The 21,579-nt window shown below is 47.0% G+C and overlaps 1 protein-coding gene across 1 annotated transcript; it reads left to right on the plus strand.

The window, feature by feature from the left end:
• The first annotated feature begins 8,583 nt into the window (after positions 1-8,583).
• MFAP5 (microfibril associated protein 5) lies at positions 8,584-18,860 on the plus strand. The gene is given in 10 exon segments (XM_054269973.1): positions 8,584-8,633; positions 8,635-8,795; positions 9,188-9,250; positions 11,926-11,973; positions 13,138-13,161; positions 15,392-15,427; positions 16,206-16,241; positions 17,008-17,095; positions 17,968-18,041; positions 18,628-18,860. Coding segments are annotated over 10 exon segments (699 nt in total). The 3' UTR covers positions 18,747-18,860.
• The last annotated feature ends 2,719 nt before the right edge of the window (positions 18,861-21,579 follow it).

Genomic DNA, 21,579 nt, shown 5'->3' on the forward strand with positions numbered 1-21,579 from the left:
CGGGTGCGGGCGGGGCGCTGCGGGCAGCGGCGGCGGCGCTGGTGGCGGCGGTGCCGAGGAGCCCGGCCCTGCCCGTGGCAGCCGGCGGCGGCGGCGCGGTCTCTGCCGCCGGGCTGGCTGCCAGCGCCGCCGTGCCGCCAGCGGCAGCGCGGGCCGGCCTCGGAGCGCCCCGGGACGGCGGAGCGGCGTGGGGGCAGAGGGGCCGGGGCAGCGCGGGTGATGCTGCCCGGGTAGCGCCCTTCGGGGACCTCTGAACCCCTGCCGGGATGGACTGCGGCCGTGGGCTGGGGGGCCGGCCGGTGCCGAACGCACCGGCAAGGGGAGGGCGCGACTGCTCGTTTCCTATGCCAGGCAGTGGGAAGGGAGCCAGCAGGCTACTGCGGGGGGAAATAATTATTTTGCTGTAAATACTGGGATAAAATAACAGTGGTGTTTGCATGTGGTGGAATAGAAGGAATGGGAACCCCTTCTTCCCAGCATCTGAGACGAGTCTCAGGCTCAGGGTACAATCCTAACAGAAGAAAAGGGCTTGCAGGGGCATTGAAAGACCTTTTCTGACAGACAGCAACCGTTTGGGGACATAAGGGAGGAGTGCATGCATCTCATTGAATAGGTAACTTTGGAGAAGGTCAGAGGCTCCTGTTATCCTTATTCTGGGCACAGTTTGAGGACTGAGAGACACAAAGAAGCCCAGGCGGGCATAGTTGCACACAGAAACAAAGGGAAGGATGAATAGCAGCTGGTAAGCTTCAAAGACTGGTATATAACCAGCAGCTCCCAGTTCCACAAGACAGGAGCACATTTCTCCCAACTGATTTGCAGTTCTGCTTCAGGGAAACAGAACGGTACTGAGAAACTGGACAAAAGGGTGAATGCGCTTTCGATGGACACACTCATTTGAAAGGAAAACATTTTGTCTGTATCTCTCTTCTTCCAGTCCCTGTCGTCTGCCTGGCCCCTTCTCCAGCTGTTTTACCCAGTCTGCATTTTTCCTTTACCATCTTGAGAAAGTTCCTGCCTGCCTGCCTTTGTTTCCTGCTCCTTTACCTCTTTTTGACTCCTGTTTTGCCCTTTTCTGTCTCCTTCCCCATTGTCTTTTGATGAATGCTGTTGCAGTGATGACTTTGGATTTCGGTGCCTGTTGGGAAGGATCTGATGCAACCACAGGATGGCTATATCTCGCAGGCACTTTGCTGCATTAAGTCTGATAAATATCTGCCCTCCGAGCTAAAGAGCTTCAGGCAGCAGGTTAAATGTCCTCGAGTTTATCCCAGTCATGTTAGTGTTTTCCTCTTGTGTCCGGCAGTTCTGTCACCGGAGCTGACGAGAGCTGGCAATCTGAGGGTTGTCTTCTCTCATTCGTGGGGAGCAGTTTCTTCATTTTTCTTCACCTAGCTGATGCCCCTCTCGCCGCTAGCAAAGGTGCTTACACACCCCGCTCCGCTCGCCTGCCTGGAGCCGATGGAGCCGATTAGGGGGCGGGCGCCTGCATCTCCCGCTCTGGTCTCCCCTCGCAGGGTCCGGCGCCATGATGGGAGCAGTGCTCAGGAGGCTCCCTGCAGTGCCAGGGGACCCTTCCCCTACCCTTCTCCTGCGCCAGGTGCTGAGGGAGGAGGGGCACAGAGGTGCCTCGCAGGGAGGCCAAAACTAGGTCAGTGTAGCTAGAAACCGCAGCTGGTGCGCTGCGATGGGGGGCGGAGAGCCAGCTGTAGCCAGAGGGGGATGAGGGGATGGCGAGAGCAGCATGAGTGGATTGCGGGAGGGGGAAGGGTCTCTCCGCGAAGTTGTAGGGCGGGACAGCGTTCTCCGGGCTGCTCGCATGGCTGCCAGCACCCCCGCCCCGCTCCCCATCCCCGCCAGCCCCGCGGCCCCGGGTCCCGCCGAGCCCCTTCCCTTCCCAGCGCTGCGCCTGCGAGTGGGCAGGGGAGAGGGAGAGGAAGGGAGGCATGAAGGTAGTGCTGGAAACGGAGAGATGGAGGAAAAATCTGGGCAATGAATGAGGAACAGATGGAGAAATGTATAGTAAAAGAGAGAGAGAGAGAAGAGAAGCGTGAAAGGCAACAAACAATGACAACTCATGTTTCAGCAGCACTTGCAATTGGTTCAGTGGGGAGGAGGTCATCTGCATTCCTCGCAGTGCCCAGGCAAAAGGACGCATCCCCCTTGCCAGAATCCACAGGGCAATGAAGCCGCTGCAGCCACACGCTGCAAGCTCCATCACCAGTAGCTTCGGCCGCACAGATGTACCTCGCTACTGCCCAGAGGTCATCCAGTTACCACCCTTCGGAGTGCAATGAAAGCCCATTTCAGTACAGTTTGCAGCACGCTTTGTTTGACCTTTTGAGTGTTTCTACATCAACACTGCCTCCTCTGTTACAGCTCCAAAAAAATCCAGATTTCCAGAGTTGTGTCCTTTTGTCGTTGCTGTACAACCAAAGCCTTATTTTCTCTAGCTCCGACTTTCTCTCCTCCTCCCTTTCTCTATGTCGTTTCCATTTTCCCCGCCCGTCTCCCCTGCTGCCCAGTGCCAGCCTTGCCCCCACTGCCTGGTGCCTCCATCATTCCTGGGTTCACCAATCTCATCGCAGCCGTGCTGCCTGCAGAAACGCACGCTCTCCCAGCCATGCCCTCCCCATCCTCGTTTTCCAATCCCCCCTTCGTCTCTCCTCATCAGCCCCGTTACACCCTTCCTAGCCTGACGCTGGCAGCGAGTCTCCTCCCTTCTTCCCTCCCTCTCCCCTTCCTTCCTCATCCCTCCCCCTCCTCTCCCTGCAGTGTTTCCCAGCCCTCGCTGCAGTGCAATCCATCACTCCCAGCAAGGTCCTCACACCAGGGGAGGGGGAAGGCTGGCTCCCTGTGAGGCAAGGGTGGGTGGGCAGGGAGTGCAACTATCTCCTCCTTTGCTAGGAAGCGAGAAAAGCTCGCAGAATACAGACCCTCCTGGAATGGAGACCTCCCATCTGCTTCCAGCTATTTTATTTATTCCTTTACTTATTTAGTCTCTTTGTTTTCAAAGAAAAATATGTTTCTGCCAACATTCCAGTGAGGGCGACTGAAAGGAAACCAAGGAGACAGAGGGAACACCAGAGTCAGAAAAGCTTGTTCAGATAGAAAAACCAGGAGACAGTGCTTGTGGGGAGGGAAAAAGAAGAGAGAAAGAGAGAGAAAGAGGGAGAGAGAAAAGAAAAGAAAAGAAAAGAAAAGAAAAGAAAAGAAAAGAAAAGAAAAGAAAAGAAAAGAAAAGAAAAAAGAAAAGAGAAAAGAAAAGAAAAGAAAAGAAAAGAAAAAAGAAAAGAGAAAAGAAAAGAAAAGAAAGAAAGAAAGAAAGAAAGAAAGAAAGAAAGAAAGAAAGAAAGAAAGAAAGAAAGAAAGAAAGAAAGAAAGAAAGAAAGCAGGCATATACAGAATAAGAGGAATAAATGCAGAAATACGGGGGGGAAGATTAGATGCAGGAGAGAGAAAACATAGCAAAAAAAACCCCCAAGAATGAAATTGGAGAGAAACCTGAGATGGCAGACATGGCAAGAAAACTCAAGAGTAAATAGTTGAAGGTTTTCTCATAAGAAGATACATATCAGGGCAGCTGCATTGATGGACAGAGGCAAGAAATCATTAGAATAGTACCAAAGTAGATTTTTCAGCTACCAGTGTTGCCCTTTTACAGGCATGTTGTGAAGGTGCTGTTGATGTTGATATATAGAATAGTCTATATTTGTTGCTGTTTTCATCTCTTTAAAGCTGAGGTGAGCTAAAGCAGTGCAAGCCTTTTACATGTACACATTTCACATCAGGACAGATTTTCATTAACATTGTTTGCCTTGACATCAGTCTGCTATTGAATAGAATAGTCACTACTCCCAGGGAAGGTCACAGGAAAATTCAGGTGACCTGTTTGAAGTCAGCAGTACCTACAGGAAACACAGTGATTTATATCAATGTGGTTTCAGTAATTCCCGAAATCTTTGTTCAGATTCCTGTAATGTCAACTGTAGAATAAAGCACAAATGAATATTTAAGTCAGACTTTACAGTCCCTGTGAAGGTATAGGAAATGGAGGGATGTAAACCTGAAAGTGGTGCTTCCTAATTTCCCCACAATGTAAACCCTCGTCAATCTGTCTGCTAACATATAACATCATTTGCATTTCTTCGACTTAGTACAATTTGTTCTTCTTTCTTAAATCCTTTCAGAAGCAGGGTGAGTGCTGTCAATGCTGACGCAGAGAACTTCAACATATTCAGTTTGAATATTTTGGATGTGGCCAGTTTTAAAAAAGGCTTTGACAACAGATCTTTCATAAACATTACAGAATTTAAAGCAAATGGCTTTTAAAGTTCACAACTTTGCCCCCTTCACCAATGGTGTTTAAAAGCTTAGAGGGTATGCTATTTTGAAATATAATTAATATAGTTTTGCTGGCTTTGGACTGTTAGGGTAGACAAAACCACTAAAATCTCTTCCACCGTGCAGGACTACTAAACGACAATAAAATGGTACAAGACAGATGCTGTATTGTTTGGAAAGCTCAGCTGTGAGTTGATCTGTGCCAGAGCAGCTCTGTGAACCTGTCTGTGTCGGTGTAAGACACAGCTCTACTTCCCAGCAGTGACTTCTTCAGCCAGCTCGGGTTACTGCTCCAGGGCACGATTGCTGTGCTGCAACAGGAGGATTAATCCTGCTGGCTTTGCTCCAGGGTTTGTGATGTCCAGAAGAGATGGGAGAAGGGAAGGGAGAATCCATCATGTCCTTGCTGGTGTTCTGCTTGTGTCTGCAGCCTCATCTGTGTATAAAATCGCACCAGTTGAATTAAATATGGTGTTTCTGTGTGCTCCAGAGTCTGTATGGACACACATAACTGAGCCTGCAGGAGGGATTTATATGTTTTTTAAGCTTAAAATGTTATGCATCCCCTGAGAGAACAGTTTTGGAAAAAGTTCCCTGAGAAAAGCTGTATTTGAGCTCAGCTCCTTGGAGAAAGGAGAGGGTGGAGGAACAGGTGAAACAGCCAGGAAGAATCAACCCTGAGACAGTACAAAAGGATCAGAAAGGAAGGATGTTTGTGATAGTAAGAACTACAGAAAGAGCAGAGAAGGAAACCCCAAAGCACCACCAGTGAAGAAAGAAGGCCCTGACAACTCGCTATAAACACCTTGGCCATGAGAAGCCTGAAACACAGGGCCAAATCACCAACCAAAGAGCAAAGAGCTCACTGATTTCCTCTTCTTGTGCTCAGTTCTTCACAATGCCAAACAGATTTGGAGTAGCTGAGAAGTATTAATTAGAATTTCATGGACTACCTTAGTGTATTTTGTGACTGCAAGACTACCTGCCCTCTAAGCATGGCCTTGTTGATTTGGAAATAAAGGGGTGAAGAATTCCTTATTTTTCTAGATGGGAAAACATGACTATGAGTAAAATAGAGACAAATTGTGTGTCTAGGTTCCTGTACTTGGCAGTGTTCACTCTTCCACAATGTGATGAGGATGTGAAACTCGCAAAATTGAGGATAGATGGATCTGGCCTTTAACTCATGTCCCTTCCCACTGATGACCTCAGCAACACCAGTGGAACAACTGCAGGATGGTGTCAGACACCAGGTATTAAAGGAGCCCATCAGCAGTGAGGTCCCAAGAAAATTCCTTTCAGCCCCAATTCACATGACTACTGGAGCTGCATTATTGACATGATGCATTCACAGATCTCACAGCAGTTCATTAACTTCTTATCACTCAGATGTAACTTAATGCCCTGTTACCATGAGGATACAGGAAGGCCAGGGAAACCAAGAGGAGAGGTAAAAGTCTCCAAGACCTTTGCAAATAGCATGCCCCAGGATCACTTAAACTGTCTGTTCAGATGCAGTAGTCTACAGGGTGAAATGCACCAGGAGATTTTAATTTCCAGGAAGGCTGATTTTGTATCTCATCCAAAATATGCTACCATTACTACAGCATCCCAGATAAACATAATGGGATCAGTACCAACTGGAAAGAAAGATAAGTTTTTGCTGAATCACTGTTGCTGCATCTGATCTTGGGTAAACACCTGCAGGCACTGGGGTCAGCACTTGAGGGAATATATGTATGGAAGTGTTTCCTCTATGAATCACCCATGCCATTTACTGTGGCAAACAGTTCTTTTTTGAACAGTTCTCCCCACCATACTGCGGCACTGATACCTTTTAAACTTTTAGAAAAAAGAGTGTTTACCTTGACTCATCAGCTGTAGATGTCCCCCAAGATACCCTGTGATGGAGGACAGCAGCATGCAAAGCAGAGAACAAGCAACATTAGTGAGAAGGGAACATGTAGAAGTATGTGAAGTATTCGTCTCTCCCAGCCATGAAGGTCATCCAGCAATCTTTGTCAATGTCAAGGAATGGAGGGGAGGAAATCAAGATTATTTTCTATCACAAAAAACAAGTTGAACAGTTACTAATCCAGTAGGCTGAAAAAGAGGAGAGCTAAGAGGAGATGCTTCATGCTGGATGAAGGCCTGCAGATGCAGCGCCACATCTCTTGGAGAATGGGCTTGGACTGCAAGAGAAAAAGGGGTGTTCAAATGCCGGTGTGCTGCGGCTCCCTCCGGTGTCCACCGCGAGCAAGAGCAGCAGGACACCTCCAGCTATTTCTCTGCGGCTCGTCTGGAATGTAAAATACGGAACAGCTTCCAGCCAGCAATTCCAGCAGCAGCAGCAGCGTCGCCCCCATCCGCACCAAGCTCTCCAAATGGAGGGGTTCTGCCAGCACAAGGGATCTACCCCCACCAAGCAGCTGCGGGAAAATGTCTTCCACTCTCAGAGAAAAATTTAAAGCTCAAAAGCAATCAGCAGAAACCTGATCCAGTACTGGCCATGGATCCCGTGGTCTGTGGGAGATGGTGGCACATCAACATATTGGTAGATGAAAACATTTGGCATCAATGAAAATTTCCAAATAAATGTGCTGAAAACTCACCAGGCCTTCAGGATGTTTTAGTTAGCCTCTTAAGCAGTAACAGCTCAAATGACAACACAGAGGCACAGAGAAAAACAAAAGCCAAACCAAGGTGTATGGAAAATTGTCCAAACATACTGCTATGTGGACTTCCAGAACTGGTGTGTGGTTATAACTTCTGTCACATCCTTCTGTTTGTTTAACAACCTCTTGAGCATTTCCAATGGACTCAGTTTTAGTTGGTCCCTGAAAGTGGGAATGGTGGTGTCTTGCTCCAGTGAAAGAGAGGAATGGTGTTTGGGTTCAGAGGGCTGCACTGGTGAGCAGGGAAATGCTTAGCTTTCCCCAGCCCCTCTGCACCTCTTCTGGTATGGTCCACCATCCGTGCATCCTCCAGGAGTCTTGGGAGGACCACAAATAAGAAGGAACAGTCGTTTTCCTCTTGAGCAAAACAACAGTGTTCAGCCACCCTCAGATAAGAAGTGGTGGCTTCAGTTGTGTCAGGTGTGAGCAACATGGGTCTGGCATGGCACAGAGGACATAGTGAGCATTTCCTTAGTAACTGTGTATAAGGCATTGTAGGGTTTTATTTTCAGTTTGCAATTAGTTGCGAAAAATGGGGATACCAAGCTACCAGGATAAGCCTTAGGGGACACAGCTCTCCCTTAAAGGTTTCTGTCTTTCATTGCTGTATGAGGTAGGGAATTGGGGGTATTTCCTAGCCTTCTCCTTGACTCCAGGACTGAGATTGTGTCTTGAAGTTCACCCAGTGCCTCCTCAAACCCAGAAGAGTTGTTACAGAAACAGTAAAGGGAAAAGAAGGCAGTGAAAACAACAGAAGGAGGTCAGATCCAGGGGCTGTTGGAGGAAGGGTTAGGGGAGACTGGCTATTCCAGTGGGACTTGTACCTCTGTCCGTCATAAAATGCACCGTGCTTGGAGGCACAGCGGAGCCAGGAGGATGGCAGTGAAGCTCAGGTCTCATTCATCGTCTTCCTTCTCCGTTCGTGTCTTTTTTTTTTTTTTTTTTTTGCCTGCCCTTCTCGGGCCAGAACGGCAGCGGCGCTGCAGGACGGGCCCCGTGGCCGGTACCTGCTCTCGTTCCTTGTGCTCCCTGCCCGCCCCGAGCCTGGCGCAGTGGGAAGCCCAGTCCCTCCATCCCGCCGGGAAGCGCCAGCGAGGCAGCGGGGCGATGTCCCCGCCGTCGCTGCCCGCCGATGCCCCCTGCCAGCCCGCCTGCCGCCCCCACCGGCCCCGGCCCCGGCCCCGGCCCCGCCACCGGCCCCGCTCGGTGCCGCGGCGCGGGGAGGCGCGGGCAGCACCCGGGCGCGTCCTGCGGGAGAACGGGATGCGGGCTCCGCATGTCCCTGTGCCACAGGCAGCCAGGGAAACGGGGAAGGGGACCGGAGCGCTGGGGTGGGGACTGGCGGCAGCTGAGTCGGGAAACGTGGCTGGAGGTAGCGGCCCGAGAAGCCGGGCTGCGCAGAAGGGCAGGGCGAAACGGGACACCAGTGCGCAACGCAGACCCAGGAATCCATCCCTGGTGCTGGGCCATCCTGGGGGAATGGGAGGAGCCCCTTCCGAGGACAATAAACTCTGGAATGAGGGTGTGGGCTGCTGCTCCTCGCTCCCCCCCTCATTCCACATGCATGATGATACCCTATCCCTCCATCTCGCTGGCTTCTTGGGGTTTTTTTTTCTTTTTTTCTCTTTTCCCAGAAATTGTATTTTGAAGACAACCAAAAGGAGAACGTGTTCTGGGTGTGGCTGCATGTGATTTACCCAATAGCCAAAGTGGGGGGGCGCCGAAGGGGAAAAGCAGAGCGTCTGCTGCTGAAGGGAGTGGAAGCTGAGGGCTGCAGTAAGTGATGGGGACCCTGTCTTTTCTTTCAGTGCTCCTCGAAATAACTGAAGGGTAGAAGAGAATGGAGGGAGAGAACGTGGGGGAAACTTTCCGTTGCATGCTGAGGGTGTGTGCGGAGCACGGCTTAGCCATCCAAATGGGAAAAGAGATGGGGACTGGAAAAAGGAGGTGGAAAAGAGAAGCAAAGCAGGTGGTGTTATAAATTCAGTCCAGAATGTTTCAGAAATAACTGGGGTACTGGCCACATGAGGAGGGAGACGGGAGGGAGGCTGGGAAGACCAAATGGTCTTGAGAAGAAAATGGGTACAAGCAGCAAAGTTTCTGAGGTGTAGGGAAGAGTATACCAGTTCCTCTCTTAGCTTTGCTCTGTTCTCTCCTGCACTCCACAGGGATGAAGACCTCTGGAACCCGTATACTGTTTTGTGTCTTAACACTCTTCTTGTCCCCAGCTGGTGAGTCCTTATGCCCTGGGGAAAGATTTCTTCCCCATCTGGGCCCCGTTGAGTTTCCTACACAGAATAATGAGCAATGATCTAAGGACAAAGGCAAAGATATATAGAGGGGTAGAGAAGGGGGAAGGACTGAACAGGAAAGGCAAGGTGAATATGGGATTTTAAGGAGAAAAAATAGGAACTGGGAACAGTTTCCCATCTGTGACACTCTCCAGAAAGTACTGGGAGTCACAAGAGACAAAGGTCCACAGCTTCTACTCTAGGTATGTTACAGTAAGCAAAACATCCAGATCAAACTGAGAAAGAGAGTTAGGTGTGCTTTGTGCTTACTGCTTTACCACCTGTGTATGCCTGATCTGCAGGGCATTTCCCAGTGCTCCGCAAAATTTGTTCTGTCACAGTTGTGACATGTTTGCTGTCACTAGCAGTTCCTGCTGGAATGACCTCATTCCAAGCCACTCAGCTGCTGGGAGGTTTTGTAGTATTTGTACAGCTGTTTTGAGAAACCTCACCTCTGTAGTTCAGACCGTTTTCTGCTTTTGGTAGTGGTGGTGGTTGTTATTCTGTTTTGTGTCTCCATTACTTTGTTTGCTTGGAGATTCTTTGGCAAAAATTCAGATCAGTTTTTTTTTTTTTTTAAAAGCACAACAACAACAACAACAAAAAAGAATAAAACAAGAGGGTAGCATCAGACATTATAGTCAGAAGACTCACGACAGATAGTGAAAGATTAATTTCAGTGAATGGGCAAAGCCTTGTCCAGGAAGGACTGTATGTATCACTTTCAAAGTAGGTTATTCTAATACCCTCCTTGATCCTGATTCTGCTCCAAATAGCACTTTTTCCTTTAAAGGTGCTCCATAAACAATGTCATGTTTATGACTGTGAAGCAGGGAGGTGAGGCATCCAAGAGATGAGCTGATAGGTGGGCTACGATTTGAAACAGGAAAAAAAAGGCTGTGATTTTTATGGTACATGAAGGAAGCCTGAAAGGAACATTTCTTACTTTTGAGTATTTTGTTTTAGCACTTCTCTTTGAGTTTGTTTCTTTTAACTTGGAAAATAACAGGAATCACCAGCTGGTCTCTCATTGTTTCTTTTGATTTTGGGTAAGCTACAGATTAGGTGGGTTAAGGTTCTAGTTCTAGATCTCAAGGATGAATTTACTGCAGCTTGGATAAGAAAGTCCAGTTGTTTATAAGGCTTGTTTATTGGGTACCATAGTAATTATAAATTGAAGTGATTGAAGGTGGGATAAGAAAATCAACCTTTTTGTGTTCTTGCCTGGTATGCAGAGATTTCACTTCACTTATGTCCTTTTGTTTTAGAGTTGGATCGGTTTTCTATTCAAGCCCTAGGGGGAAACAAGATTTCTAATAGCTGACTTTTCAAAGTTAGGAAAAGGGGAAGAGCCACCCAGTCTTTTCTACACATTTCTTCAAATCCAGCACTGCTGGCTTCCGCAATGGTTTCAGGATTTTCATCCTTCCTTTTGCATCAGTAACAAATGAGAAGGTGCTCAACACCATTTTCTTTCCCACTTGTTACAATTGAGAGATTATCCAGAACAGGGGAATTTTTGGGCTGTATTAGATTGTGTTCTGAAGTTATTATGCATGTCTGGCCCTCCCTGGGTTAATCGCCAGCAGCTGGCAGCTGGGTGGGGAACAGAATATCAGGGTCCAGCAACTCCTGTAATGCTGTAGAGCAGGATTATGTAGGGGTCCCAAGAGACCCTCTGTGGCCTGCAAGTAACTGCCCTTGGAATGTGGAAGAACTATGACAAAAACTCCAGACCTGATAGTTTCACCCACACAGTGCTCCCTCCCATTAAGAGCAGAAAGCTGCAGGCTGAGGCTGCAGGACGTAGTGGGATGTACTGATTTTTGGGCTGGTCATGCACACATTCCTGCAGTACCCCAGATCACTGGCTTTTTCCTGCCAACTTCATCCCACCCCAGTTATGCAGACATTTCCCTCGTCTGTGGCTAGCAGGAAATATTTTCCTATTCCTGGCTGCTCTAAGGAAGCTGCTCTGTCACCCTTTATATTTAAACAAACAAACAGTCTAGCCCAGCTTCAGTTCCTTCCATGTAGTATGCACAGCCAAGCCTTCCTCATTCCTCTTCTCCGGTTCACCCAGAGGCTGAGAGGGGAAAGATTATCTGCTCTGTGCTCCATACCCAGGCTGGATGATTTGCCTAAGGAGCTACAAAACCTGCAGTCTGCTTTTTACTGTACCAATGACTCAACCCGTGCCCCCAAGTGAATAATTTCCATGACTCAGTTTCCTCTTTTATAAAATAGAGATAGGGATTTTGCTCAGCCTCCAGAGCAGGGAGGCCACATTGATTTTTTTTTTTTTTTTTCAAAATGCATCAAATGAGGTTTCAGAAGGGCAAAGTCTGGTAGCAGATCTGGAGGTATTTGCTAACTTGTCCCTGTGCCTAGCCGTTGTCCCTGGTGGAAGCAGCAGGGAGAGGATCAGGACCTGCTGTATCCACGAGCCTTTAAACAGCAACTACAGCTAGCAGTGGAGGCTGAGGCTGAGTAGAGAGCATTGCTCCCTTCAGCAGAGGGCAGTGGTGTCTCCTGGATAGATAAACATTAAAATTTCACAAAACCTGCAGACTATAAAAATCTGTCTTTTGTTACACCCCTCTCTTCTCTTGCAGACTGGTTTCCATGGATGGTCAATGGGCAAGAACCAGAAGCTGCTACTGGTAAGTATTACAGGCATGTTAATGTGCTGAAGATTGCTGATGTGACCCAGTTGTCCTGTGGAGTTACAGTCTGTTTACTAGAAAATACTGTTCTCTGTTTCTTTGCCTCTGACATTGCGAGCTTACCTTTCAGTGAAGATTAAACAAGTTCCCCAAGGCAACCTGCTAGGTGTTACATGCTCTATACAAATAATTCTTTAGTGCAGGGGTTCTGAACACTTAGCTGAAGGGTACAAAGTTATGTTCACAGTCAAGGATTGTAGGAGGTCCACAAAAGCTGGGACATCTTCAACCACAAGATGCTTGGGGAACTCTACTGCTGCTCAGAAAAATCCTAAGGAGAATGGTGCACAAATGGCATGGTGCTCTAGTAGTGAGGCCATTGGGAAAGGATATTGGCTGATCTTCTTACTGGCTGTGTTGTTGGGGGTGAATTGATTTATCCCTCTGGACCTTAATCCATTTTTGCCATATGGTAAGATAAGATGAATGTACATTTGCATCATGCTTCAGCACCCAAAAGGACCACAAGGACTTGCCTTTTCTTCAAACCTGAAGCCTCTGGCTAAGCCTGCAGCCATCTCCCAGCTATGATCCTATGATATGTAATATCTGCAGTTTCCCAGAAAACTATTCAGAACCCAGGTCAAAACATGTCCTCCAAGCATCCTTTCCTTCATGCCTTACCTCTGTACCACTACCTCAGCTTTGCCATCAATTGCTTTTCAAAGAAACTCATCCACTGATGAATTTCTGCAGTCAAGGCTAGGTTTTGGGGTTGCCTCCCTCCTTCTGTGCCATGGGTGCCCTCAGCTGTCTGTCCCTAGTGCTGCAAGACCCCTCAGCACCTTTATTTCAGAAGTCTTTCTTTCCCATCAAGTTGCCAACAGCAGCCATATCTGAGAAGTCAAGATATGCCTCCAAAATACACTGAGGGTTGATACAACATGTGCACTAAGAAATCCAGTCCCAGGTCAGCCACCAGAAAGGGAAGTAGATTCAGGCAGGTTGGGGGTACCGTGTTTGATTATGTGTTTGCTGGGTTGGATCCCACTGTCTCATGAGCCTGTGATGGCAGGAGAGGTAATTCAAGCTGGCTCTGGCTGGCTGTGTAAGGGACCATAAAGTAAAGAAAAGCTTTTTCAAGGACATTCTCTTTTCCAGGTGGAGTTCCCCCTGACAGCTCTGGTAAGCTCCAATCTCTTGGCATCTTCATGCTTCTTTTTTCCCTTTTCACCACTGCTGCCTGGGCAGCCACAGAAATTACCCGTTATGCCCAGAAACTCCTCATCCCACTTCTGAGTTGTGGCAGCATTCTTCCAGCACTTATGGCTGTCTGGGAGCCCTTTTTGTGCTCCACACAGGGAGATGAATTTAGGGTAACTTAATGGTCTGTTCTCCAAGGAAATGCCAATCTCACTTTATGTACCTGGGCTCCCTGAAGAGGTTTCCACTGCAGGAAGCCATGAAATTTAAAGCTCACACATCCTTGGCTTCCACAGAAGGTGGCAGGAACAAACAGACTAAATGATGAGGGTGAGAAATTGGACAGGTTCAAACTGGGACACAGGCTGTGTGTGTGTGTCTGCTGACTGGTAGCAGATGTGCTTCAGTTCTCAGGAGACAGAGGTGCCAAAAATCCCCTGAAAGTAGTAAAGCAAACCCTGAGCATTGTTGGAGTGGGGAAGTGGAAATTCTGTTCTTTCAGTACTGTCTGCCCCACCGTGCCTGCAGCTGTGTCACAGGGGGGCAGCAAAATGTCTGTGAAGGGAAGGGTAGATGGAGGACTTGGAAGATAAGCACTTAGAGCATGCAGAGCATGTCCTTAGAGAGTGGAGATGGCCCCGGGAGAAGGACACAGAGCTGATGGGAGTGTAGGCAATTCCAACAATGGGCAATGGAGGAAAAGAGAGGCTCAAGAAGGAGCCTCCCCACTTTTTCCAACCCCATTCTGAGTTCAAATCTGTCACCACTGGCCTTGGGGATGGTTTCTCTGTCTGCTGGAGCAGTTGCTCAAATAAATCCCTCTGAGTTGGTTGAAGATCAGGCGGGGCAGGGAGAGGGAGAACACATGAGGTCGATGCTATGGCTCAGAGAGAGGCAGCTATGCATGGCTGTTTCTGGGGACTGTGCTCTGAGTGTACGGGAACTCATCTGAGAGTGGTGTCTTGTTCTCTAGAGCATCAGCTCCACAGTTTGTCCTCTGCCCTGACTCTGCCCATCAGCTGGCTGCAGTATTTGTTGTGTGTCAGACTGCCATGAGACTGAGTCAAGAGGCCAGCTGGAAATGTAATTAGGATAATTGAAAACTGCAGATGAGTCAAGGGGCCGTTAGGAATATAATTAAGACAGTAAAAGACTGCATGTTTTGGTTAAGATCTTAAATAAGTTAAAGAGTTAAGTTAGAAATGTGGCTAGCAAGAATCATGTACCCTAGTTAAAGTGTGACAGAGATATCCAGAAGTAAAGCTAGGAGTGAGAGGGGATAGACAGAGTACTGTAGAAGAGCAGAAACCATAAAAATAACTGGCCTCTAAGAATAATCAAACAAGAGGGGCTTGGACCGTGACCAGCAGGTGAAAACGTCCTGCCAATGGGACATAGGTGAGGAGTTCACCATGAGGAAGGTGGCTTTCTTCCTCCTATACACCCACTCTCTTATTTCAAAATCCAACCAACCAAATTAAGAGGTTACAATTGCCCAGCCATGATAGATATTCAGCTAATTATAATATGAAATGGACAGGTAATGATTATGTATTAGGCATTCACAGAAACCATGTGAATATGTAAAACCTTTCTTAGATAAATAGAGAACAGGAGTCTGTGACTCCTCTTTGCACATGCCTTTAGAAATTATTCCACATGTAATAAATACCTCTCTTTTCAACTTTAATTATTTGAAGAATTATTTGTCCATGCTTCAAGACAACATTGAAGAGGGAAGTGGAAGCACAATTTTGTATCTACAAGATGTATGATCTTTGTGGTTGGGATGGGAGGTGAAGCAGCTGTGTTCAGCATATGAGGCCTGACAGTCTGTAGGAAGGTAGATAGGACTTAGTGTTCAGACCAAACTGGTGGTGACTGACCTACATCTAAAGGTTAAAAAAGTGAAGCCTTTACAACAAACTTGGGCTTCAAAATGCTTACCCAAAACTCTTCACAAAGCATGTGCCATTGGGACTCATCTTTGCTCTGCAGCATCCTATCAGCTCCAGCACACCTAGCATATTTGCAGGGAAAGCCTGCAGGTACTCTGACAAATCAGATAATAACAACACCACAGTCAGCATTGTCCATGAACCAGATGTGAGATGGCTGCTAGTCAGGACTGGTAAGACATCAGCAGAACACTGGCAGGAGGCAAGAGACTGTAAGCTCAAATTAAGATCTTCCACTACATCTCTTTTTCCAGGTGCAGCTGCCACACCACCTGTGCCTCTTCCTCCTGGTGAGTTTATTCTCAGTTTGCAGCCCCATGTTGTGGACCCTCCTCCCTCTCCTCACACAGTCCCTTACACACCTGGAATCCTGCCTTCTCTGACTGCCCCTAAGCCCCACACTGAAAAGATTCCTTCTCTTTAACACACATGTTTTGGCTATGCTTCTGGCTAACACTATGGCACCTGAGCAGAAGCAGAAGTCCTCTCTAATTGCTCATAAGAACTTGCCCCTGGCAGTCAGTTCTCTGAATTCCTTTCCAGTTTGTTACTGGGTAAATTATGAAATGTACTGGTTTGCTGTGGTACAGAGGGATTACTTTATCAGAGGGAGTAACAAACCTGCCTCTTTTTGACCCCTTGTCATGGACATTAAAGAGCCAGTGGTGTTGGGATGCTGTTTCTTAAAGGTGTGTGTCACTGTTCCTTATGAGGGGCAGTCACAAAGTCCTTCACCTCTTGACTCCATAAACGGTAATTACAGCAGCTAAAGAAATTTACCTGGCCTTTTAAGTCAGAATGTCCATACACTGTAATTTTCAACAGTAGTGGTAATGCTTTATGGGAAAGATTAAGCAAATTTTTAGCATTGTTGACTGCATAGCTGGCGCTAGACTCAGATTGGATTTGTACTTTATGGTTTCATGTTAGTAACAATGAAATCTCTTTCCACATTATAAGTTAAAATAGAAGGCTCTTAAAAGAGTTTTCCAGATATATGTTTTGATTAAACTGCTTCCTAGGAAGGAATCATGGTAATAACTAACTTTGCTACTCTCTGTCTTCCAGTTCAGTCTGACAGCGAAACAGCAACGGCTTCATCAGGTGTGTTTTAAGTTTTCTGCCTGCACTTCTCCCAGACCCACTTTCACCCACCCTGTTAGCTCTCCAGAGAGGTTCTGGCTGGGCACACAGCTCTGTCTCCTGGAAAATTGCTTTTAATTGTTCCTTGAGTTAGAGGTACTGGAGAATGATGGTAGTGGAAGCTGAAGCCTTCTCCTGGATTGTGTGCCTGGAAAGGGAGGAGCTGGGAGATCAGCAGACCAGATTAAATGGATCAATATTGTGTCAGTGCCAGTGGCCAAGACCTGGCATTTCAGAATAACGTGCAAGAAAATCCATTGTAGTGGATAGTAGTAGAAGAACAGTAGTAGAAAATCCATTGTTGTTAGTTACAGGGTTGATTGTCTGGAAAACTAGGAACTAGATTTATGTCCAGAAATGTGATAATTGCACGTCTTTTAGAAACCCATGTCTTAAATATGCAACTAAAATTTACATTTTGTTTATATGTGTCTGTCCCCTTTACAACATGTGCCTTCTGTATTCTGGGTGTCCAGTGGGCTTGGTTTGCATTTCACTCAACTTTCCCTTCCTTTTGTCTTGTGGAGCAAGGGGATCAGAAATGGCTGCACTATTTTCCTCTTCTTTAAACCAGCCCCATCTCTCACAGGAGAGTGACAATAGAGACTGGGGTCCTTCCCTACAAGCCTGGAGGACTGTACCTAGCGATGAGTTATATCTGTGCCTGAATGAGTGCACCTGGCCATGATGCTGGGTTGCAGCTCCGTGTTTGTTTGTGTGTTCTCAGACTGCCGTGAGGAAAAGTTCCCCTGCACGCGCCTGTACTCTGTTCACAAGCCAGTAAAGCAGTGTATCAGCTACCTCTGTGTCACAAGGTAAGAAACCAGCAGTCCCTAAGAAAAGCACTCAAAACTGCTCAGAAATGGTAGGTCTGGTTCAGCAACTGTTCCTTTTGAAGAGGTTTTCTCTGGGAACCTATTGGTGAGACAAAGCCTATCCCCAGAGCTTTCTTTTAGGGTAATTATTTAAAACAGCACAATGGCTACAGTCTGTGCAGCACTAAGGAGCTGTAATGTGCCCCATATTGTAATCCACATTTAAGGTGTTTGGTCATTTACAGGTCCATGAAAATGATCAGAGGTATGGAACACCTCTCCTACAGACAGGCTGAGAGACCTGGGATTATTCAGCTTGGAGAAGAGAAGGCTCCAGGGAGAACCCATTGCAGCCTGCAGTACCTAAAGGGAGCTTATTAAACAGAGGGAGAGCAACGTTTTACATGGGCAAATAGTGATAAGACAAGGGGGAATGCTTTTAAACTGAAAGAAGAGATATTTAGATTTGTTGTCAGGAAGAAATTCTTTACTAAGAGGATGGTGAGGCACCACTGGCACAGATTACCCAGGGAAGTTGTCAATGCCCCATCTTTGGGAGTGTTCAAGGCAGGGACTGATGTGGGGCCTTCAGCAACCTGATCCAGTGGGTGGCATTCCTGCCCAAGGAAGTGAGTTTGGAACTAGGTGATTTTCAACCTTCCCTTCCAACTCAAACCTTCCTATGATTCAAAGATTCATTAAGTCTTTACAAAGATTACTTTCCTATTGAGCAAACTTATTCTTGGCTAAGAAATAAAAAAAAATTTAGGATTTTCCTGCTCACTAGTGAATGTACATGTTTATTCCCTGTTCCCCTCTTTTGTTTCTTTATGTCCCTCTGCCTTCCTTTGCTGATCCCGGTGATGCCGCAGTGTGCGTCGCATGTACGTAATAAACAAGGAGGTGTGCACTCGCATTATCTGCAAGGAGAACGAGGTCATGCAAGGTGAGTGGGACCACAGGCTAGCTAGAAGGACACCTGCAGCCATCTGATAGAGTCTCCAAGCTAACTAGTTGGCTTAGACCCTGATCCACATGCAATATCTTCCCTAGACTTTGAAAGAGCTCTGATGCAATGCAGTCTTGGACAGAATACACATGCCATGATAAAAAAACTGGGAAGTAGATACTGTGGTACTAAAAAATATGATAGCTCTCTATTCCTCGATCTTGATCATGGTCTAGTAGTCCCAGACACACCCTTACTCAAAGTTGTACTCTTTTGAGGTTAAAGAATAAATCTCAGTATTTCTGTTCATGAATAGAAGCAGGATCCAGTCTAGATTTTTTTATGCAATCTTTGTTGCAGCAAAATACAAGTGGTTTTAACGTGTAATGTATATGCATAAAGCCAGAAGGAAATTCATAAAAGCCTAAGGACTTGCTTTGCTTGCCTCATGTATATGGGAATTGAGCAGTTTCAACAGCCTCTGTAGATGCAGTGAAGGATGTGCCTCTAACTATTCTGCTGGAGAAGAATTTGAAGGAAGCTTTGATTATCTGTCAACCTGTGTGTGTGTGCTTGCCTTCAGATGAGATCTGCCGCCAGCTGGCTGGCCTTCCTCCTCGACGCCTCCGCCGCTCCGGGCAGCCCCTGCCTCTCCCTTGCAGACAGCTCCTGGAGCAGCAGCACAGGCCTGATGCTCTGTGAGCACCAACTGTAGGAGAGGAGAAGGAAGAGAGAGAAGAGAAAGCATCATCCACTACCTACAGTTCAAGACAAGTGCTTCTTGTTTGTGATTCCCCCATTATTTCTTTGCTTCTGTGCCTTCTTCCACACCCTCTCCTTCAGGTGCTGCAGGGCACAGAGTACCCTCTCTGCCAATCTGTCATGGTAGCTGTTGTCATCTTTATAATCTATTACTAGGACAGGGGACTCTCCCCTCTTTTCTCTCACACTCTGCCTGGCAGGCTGTGAGCTGCTCATTTCCCAGAGGTCCTTATAAATGTGCTGCACCTTCTCTTGCTTTGCCCCTGGAGAGACCCAGAAATGGGGACAGGATGAAGTCCTCCCAATGGTACAGATGCCTTAAGCTACATCTCATCTCACCTTCATGCCCTAGGACTCCTACCCTAAATTTCTTGCCTGGCATCAGCAGGAGCTCAGATGTGGTTGGTCAGCCCGAGCCTCTCAGATTCTCCCAAGCCACTGAGTTTGTTGTGTGTTAGCACATTCTCCTCCTTGTGTCTGCTGGCCTCAGGGAAGTGACAGAACTGGGAGATGAGCTATGAGCTGTCCTGAACCCAAGGCACCCCTCACTGGGTGGCAACAGATCATTTATAACTACCTCTGGGAAGTTTTTGTCTCAAGCCCATTGCCTCCCTCACACACATCTCCTACCAAAAGGAAAAAATCTGGATTTAGTATGGCATTATGTTTTTCTCAGAAAGATTATGTTGGATCAGAGTGCTGCATCTCCTCTCCTCTCCTCTCCTCTCCTCTCCTCTCCTCTCCTCTCCTCTCCTCCCTTCCCACTGAAGCCATCTCTTGATGCCCATTCCAGGCAAGTTTCAGGGAGCAGTAATTACAGCTGCCTCCACTCCTAAGCCCAAGAAAGCCCATGAAGAACCTGTGTGACCTGACATTACTGAGACCTTGCAATGAATTTTCTTGTCTTGGTGTCTTGTCTTGGTCTGGCTACCTCCACACTCTCCAGTTGCTGTGCCTGCTTTCAATCTCCAGTTGAGTTCCTACCTCCTGACCTGGCAGCTCCTGCGCAAAGCAGGAAGGAGTTGCAAGTTGGAATTGGGTGTGGGAGCAGAATCATTATCTGGGATTGCTGTTTATCTGGCACTTGGGATTTTCCTGCCGAATCTCTGACTGTGCTGACCTGCACAGGGCCAGGTGCTGATGGGGAAGGTAAACACATCTGCAGGTGTAAGTGCTTTTACAGGCCAGCCTGGGCAGAAGAATTCACTGTGGCAGCACTGGATGTCTGGTCTGCTTGAGGACTTTGTTTTCTAGATATATGGAGAACATTTCCAGGTATATGGGCAGTTTTTGTGATGAGACCAGGTAGGGTAAGCGGGGAAGAGCAGTCTGAATTGTACTAATCACTCCATGTGACTCTTAGTGGCATGATTCTGTGGGACACCAGAGGATCAGCAAGACCCTGTCTCTAGGATCTCTGTGTTGTTTCCAAGTAGCTGAAAGCCAGCTTGCTAGATTTGGCATTCAGTCCCCTCACATCATCTGCTGAACCCTTCAGACCTGCAGGAGCACTGCCCTGTTGCACAGAGCCAGGGTCACACAGTACTGGGGACCGTTTGCTGCACAGAGGCAGATATCTGAGAAAAAGAGCCAAAACAATTAGTGTAGGACCATCTTGCCAGGACCTGCATTTCTGCTGTATGCAGCAAGAAGCTGGTCACATCCTCTTTATGGGGGAAGACACCCTGTGCAGACAGTTTCCATGTGAGGTCAAAATTAGCCTTACATGGGCTAAATCTCTCTATATTTATCCAGTGTACAGGAGAAAGAATTCCAAATCACACAGTGACTAGAATTTTATCCTACATATGGGAACACTGCACTGCTACTCAGAGGGTGATGCTCCTCTCGAGTACTCCAGGCTCATGAGACTAGGAATGAAGGAGGGATTTCTTTGTACTGAGAGGGTGCACATTTTTGTAGAGAGGAGGGTACTGAGAGCTTGATCTCAAAGACATTCAAGCCACTGGCAGCCACTGGCTTCCATGCCACAGGGATACCTGTGAAAATTGCCTGTGTGGAGGAAGGTAGGATGGAGATGGATCTTGGAAATTGGACTGGGTCAAGTCTGTTCTCTGTATTTAGAGGTGAATATTCATCACTATAGATACATAACTGGGTAACATAGCTACTGTACAGCATATAGAAATTTAACTTTCATACAGGTTGGGAAGTGGTTAGAAGCCTTTCTGTTGCTTGCTTTCAGCAGGGACAGGAAGAGGTGCTCCTGTCCAGGAGAACACTGTTTTAATGCTAGAGTCTATATAATCCATATTAAAAGAAAATTTATTTCTTGTTATTCTTGGCAAATCTCATGTGTTTGGGTTTATTTGTCTCTTGCTGTATTTCCTCCAGATTTGTGGGGAGACTTGAATCCATATAAAATCTATCATTTGGAATCTTTTACTCCCTACTAGCCTAGTCCTCTGCTGTCACCTTCCTCTCACTCATGAATCACAGCTCATGGGAGTTCCTGGGAATGCTTTTTTTTTCTAGAGAAATATAACATTTTCTCCAGCATTTTTTTTTTTACCATGGATAGCTGTGCTAGATTTTCCTGACAATTGTTAGCTGCTGAACAGGGATAACTCCTCCCAGCCTGTGAAATCTGTGCTGAGGACACATCTTTTTACTATGCACATGCCATGACTTTCTGGTGGAGAATTAACATCTCCAAATAAAATGGCCAGATGACTGAAATAAGAGAAAAACTGTAATAAATATCACATAAGCAGTGAAGAACTTGTTCACTACAACCATTTAACTCAACAAT

The sequence above is a fragment of the Melozone crissalis genome, unplaced genomic scaffold (assembly GCF_028551555.1).
Source record: "Melozone crissalis strain CALT ecotype California unplaced genomic scaffold, PUWL_Pcris_2 ptg000008l_1, whole genome shotgun sequence".
NCBI classification, from domain to species: Eukaryota; Metazoa; Chordata; class Aves; order Passeriformes; family Passerellidae; genus Melozone; species Melozone crissalis.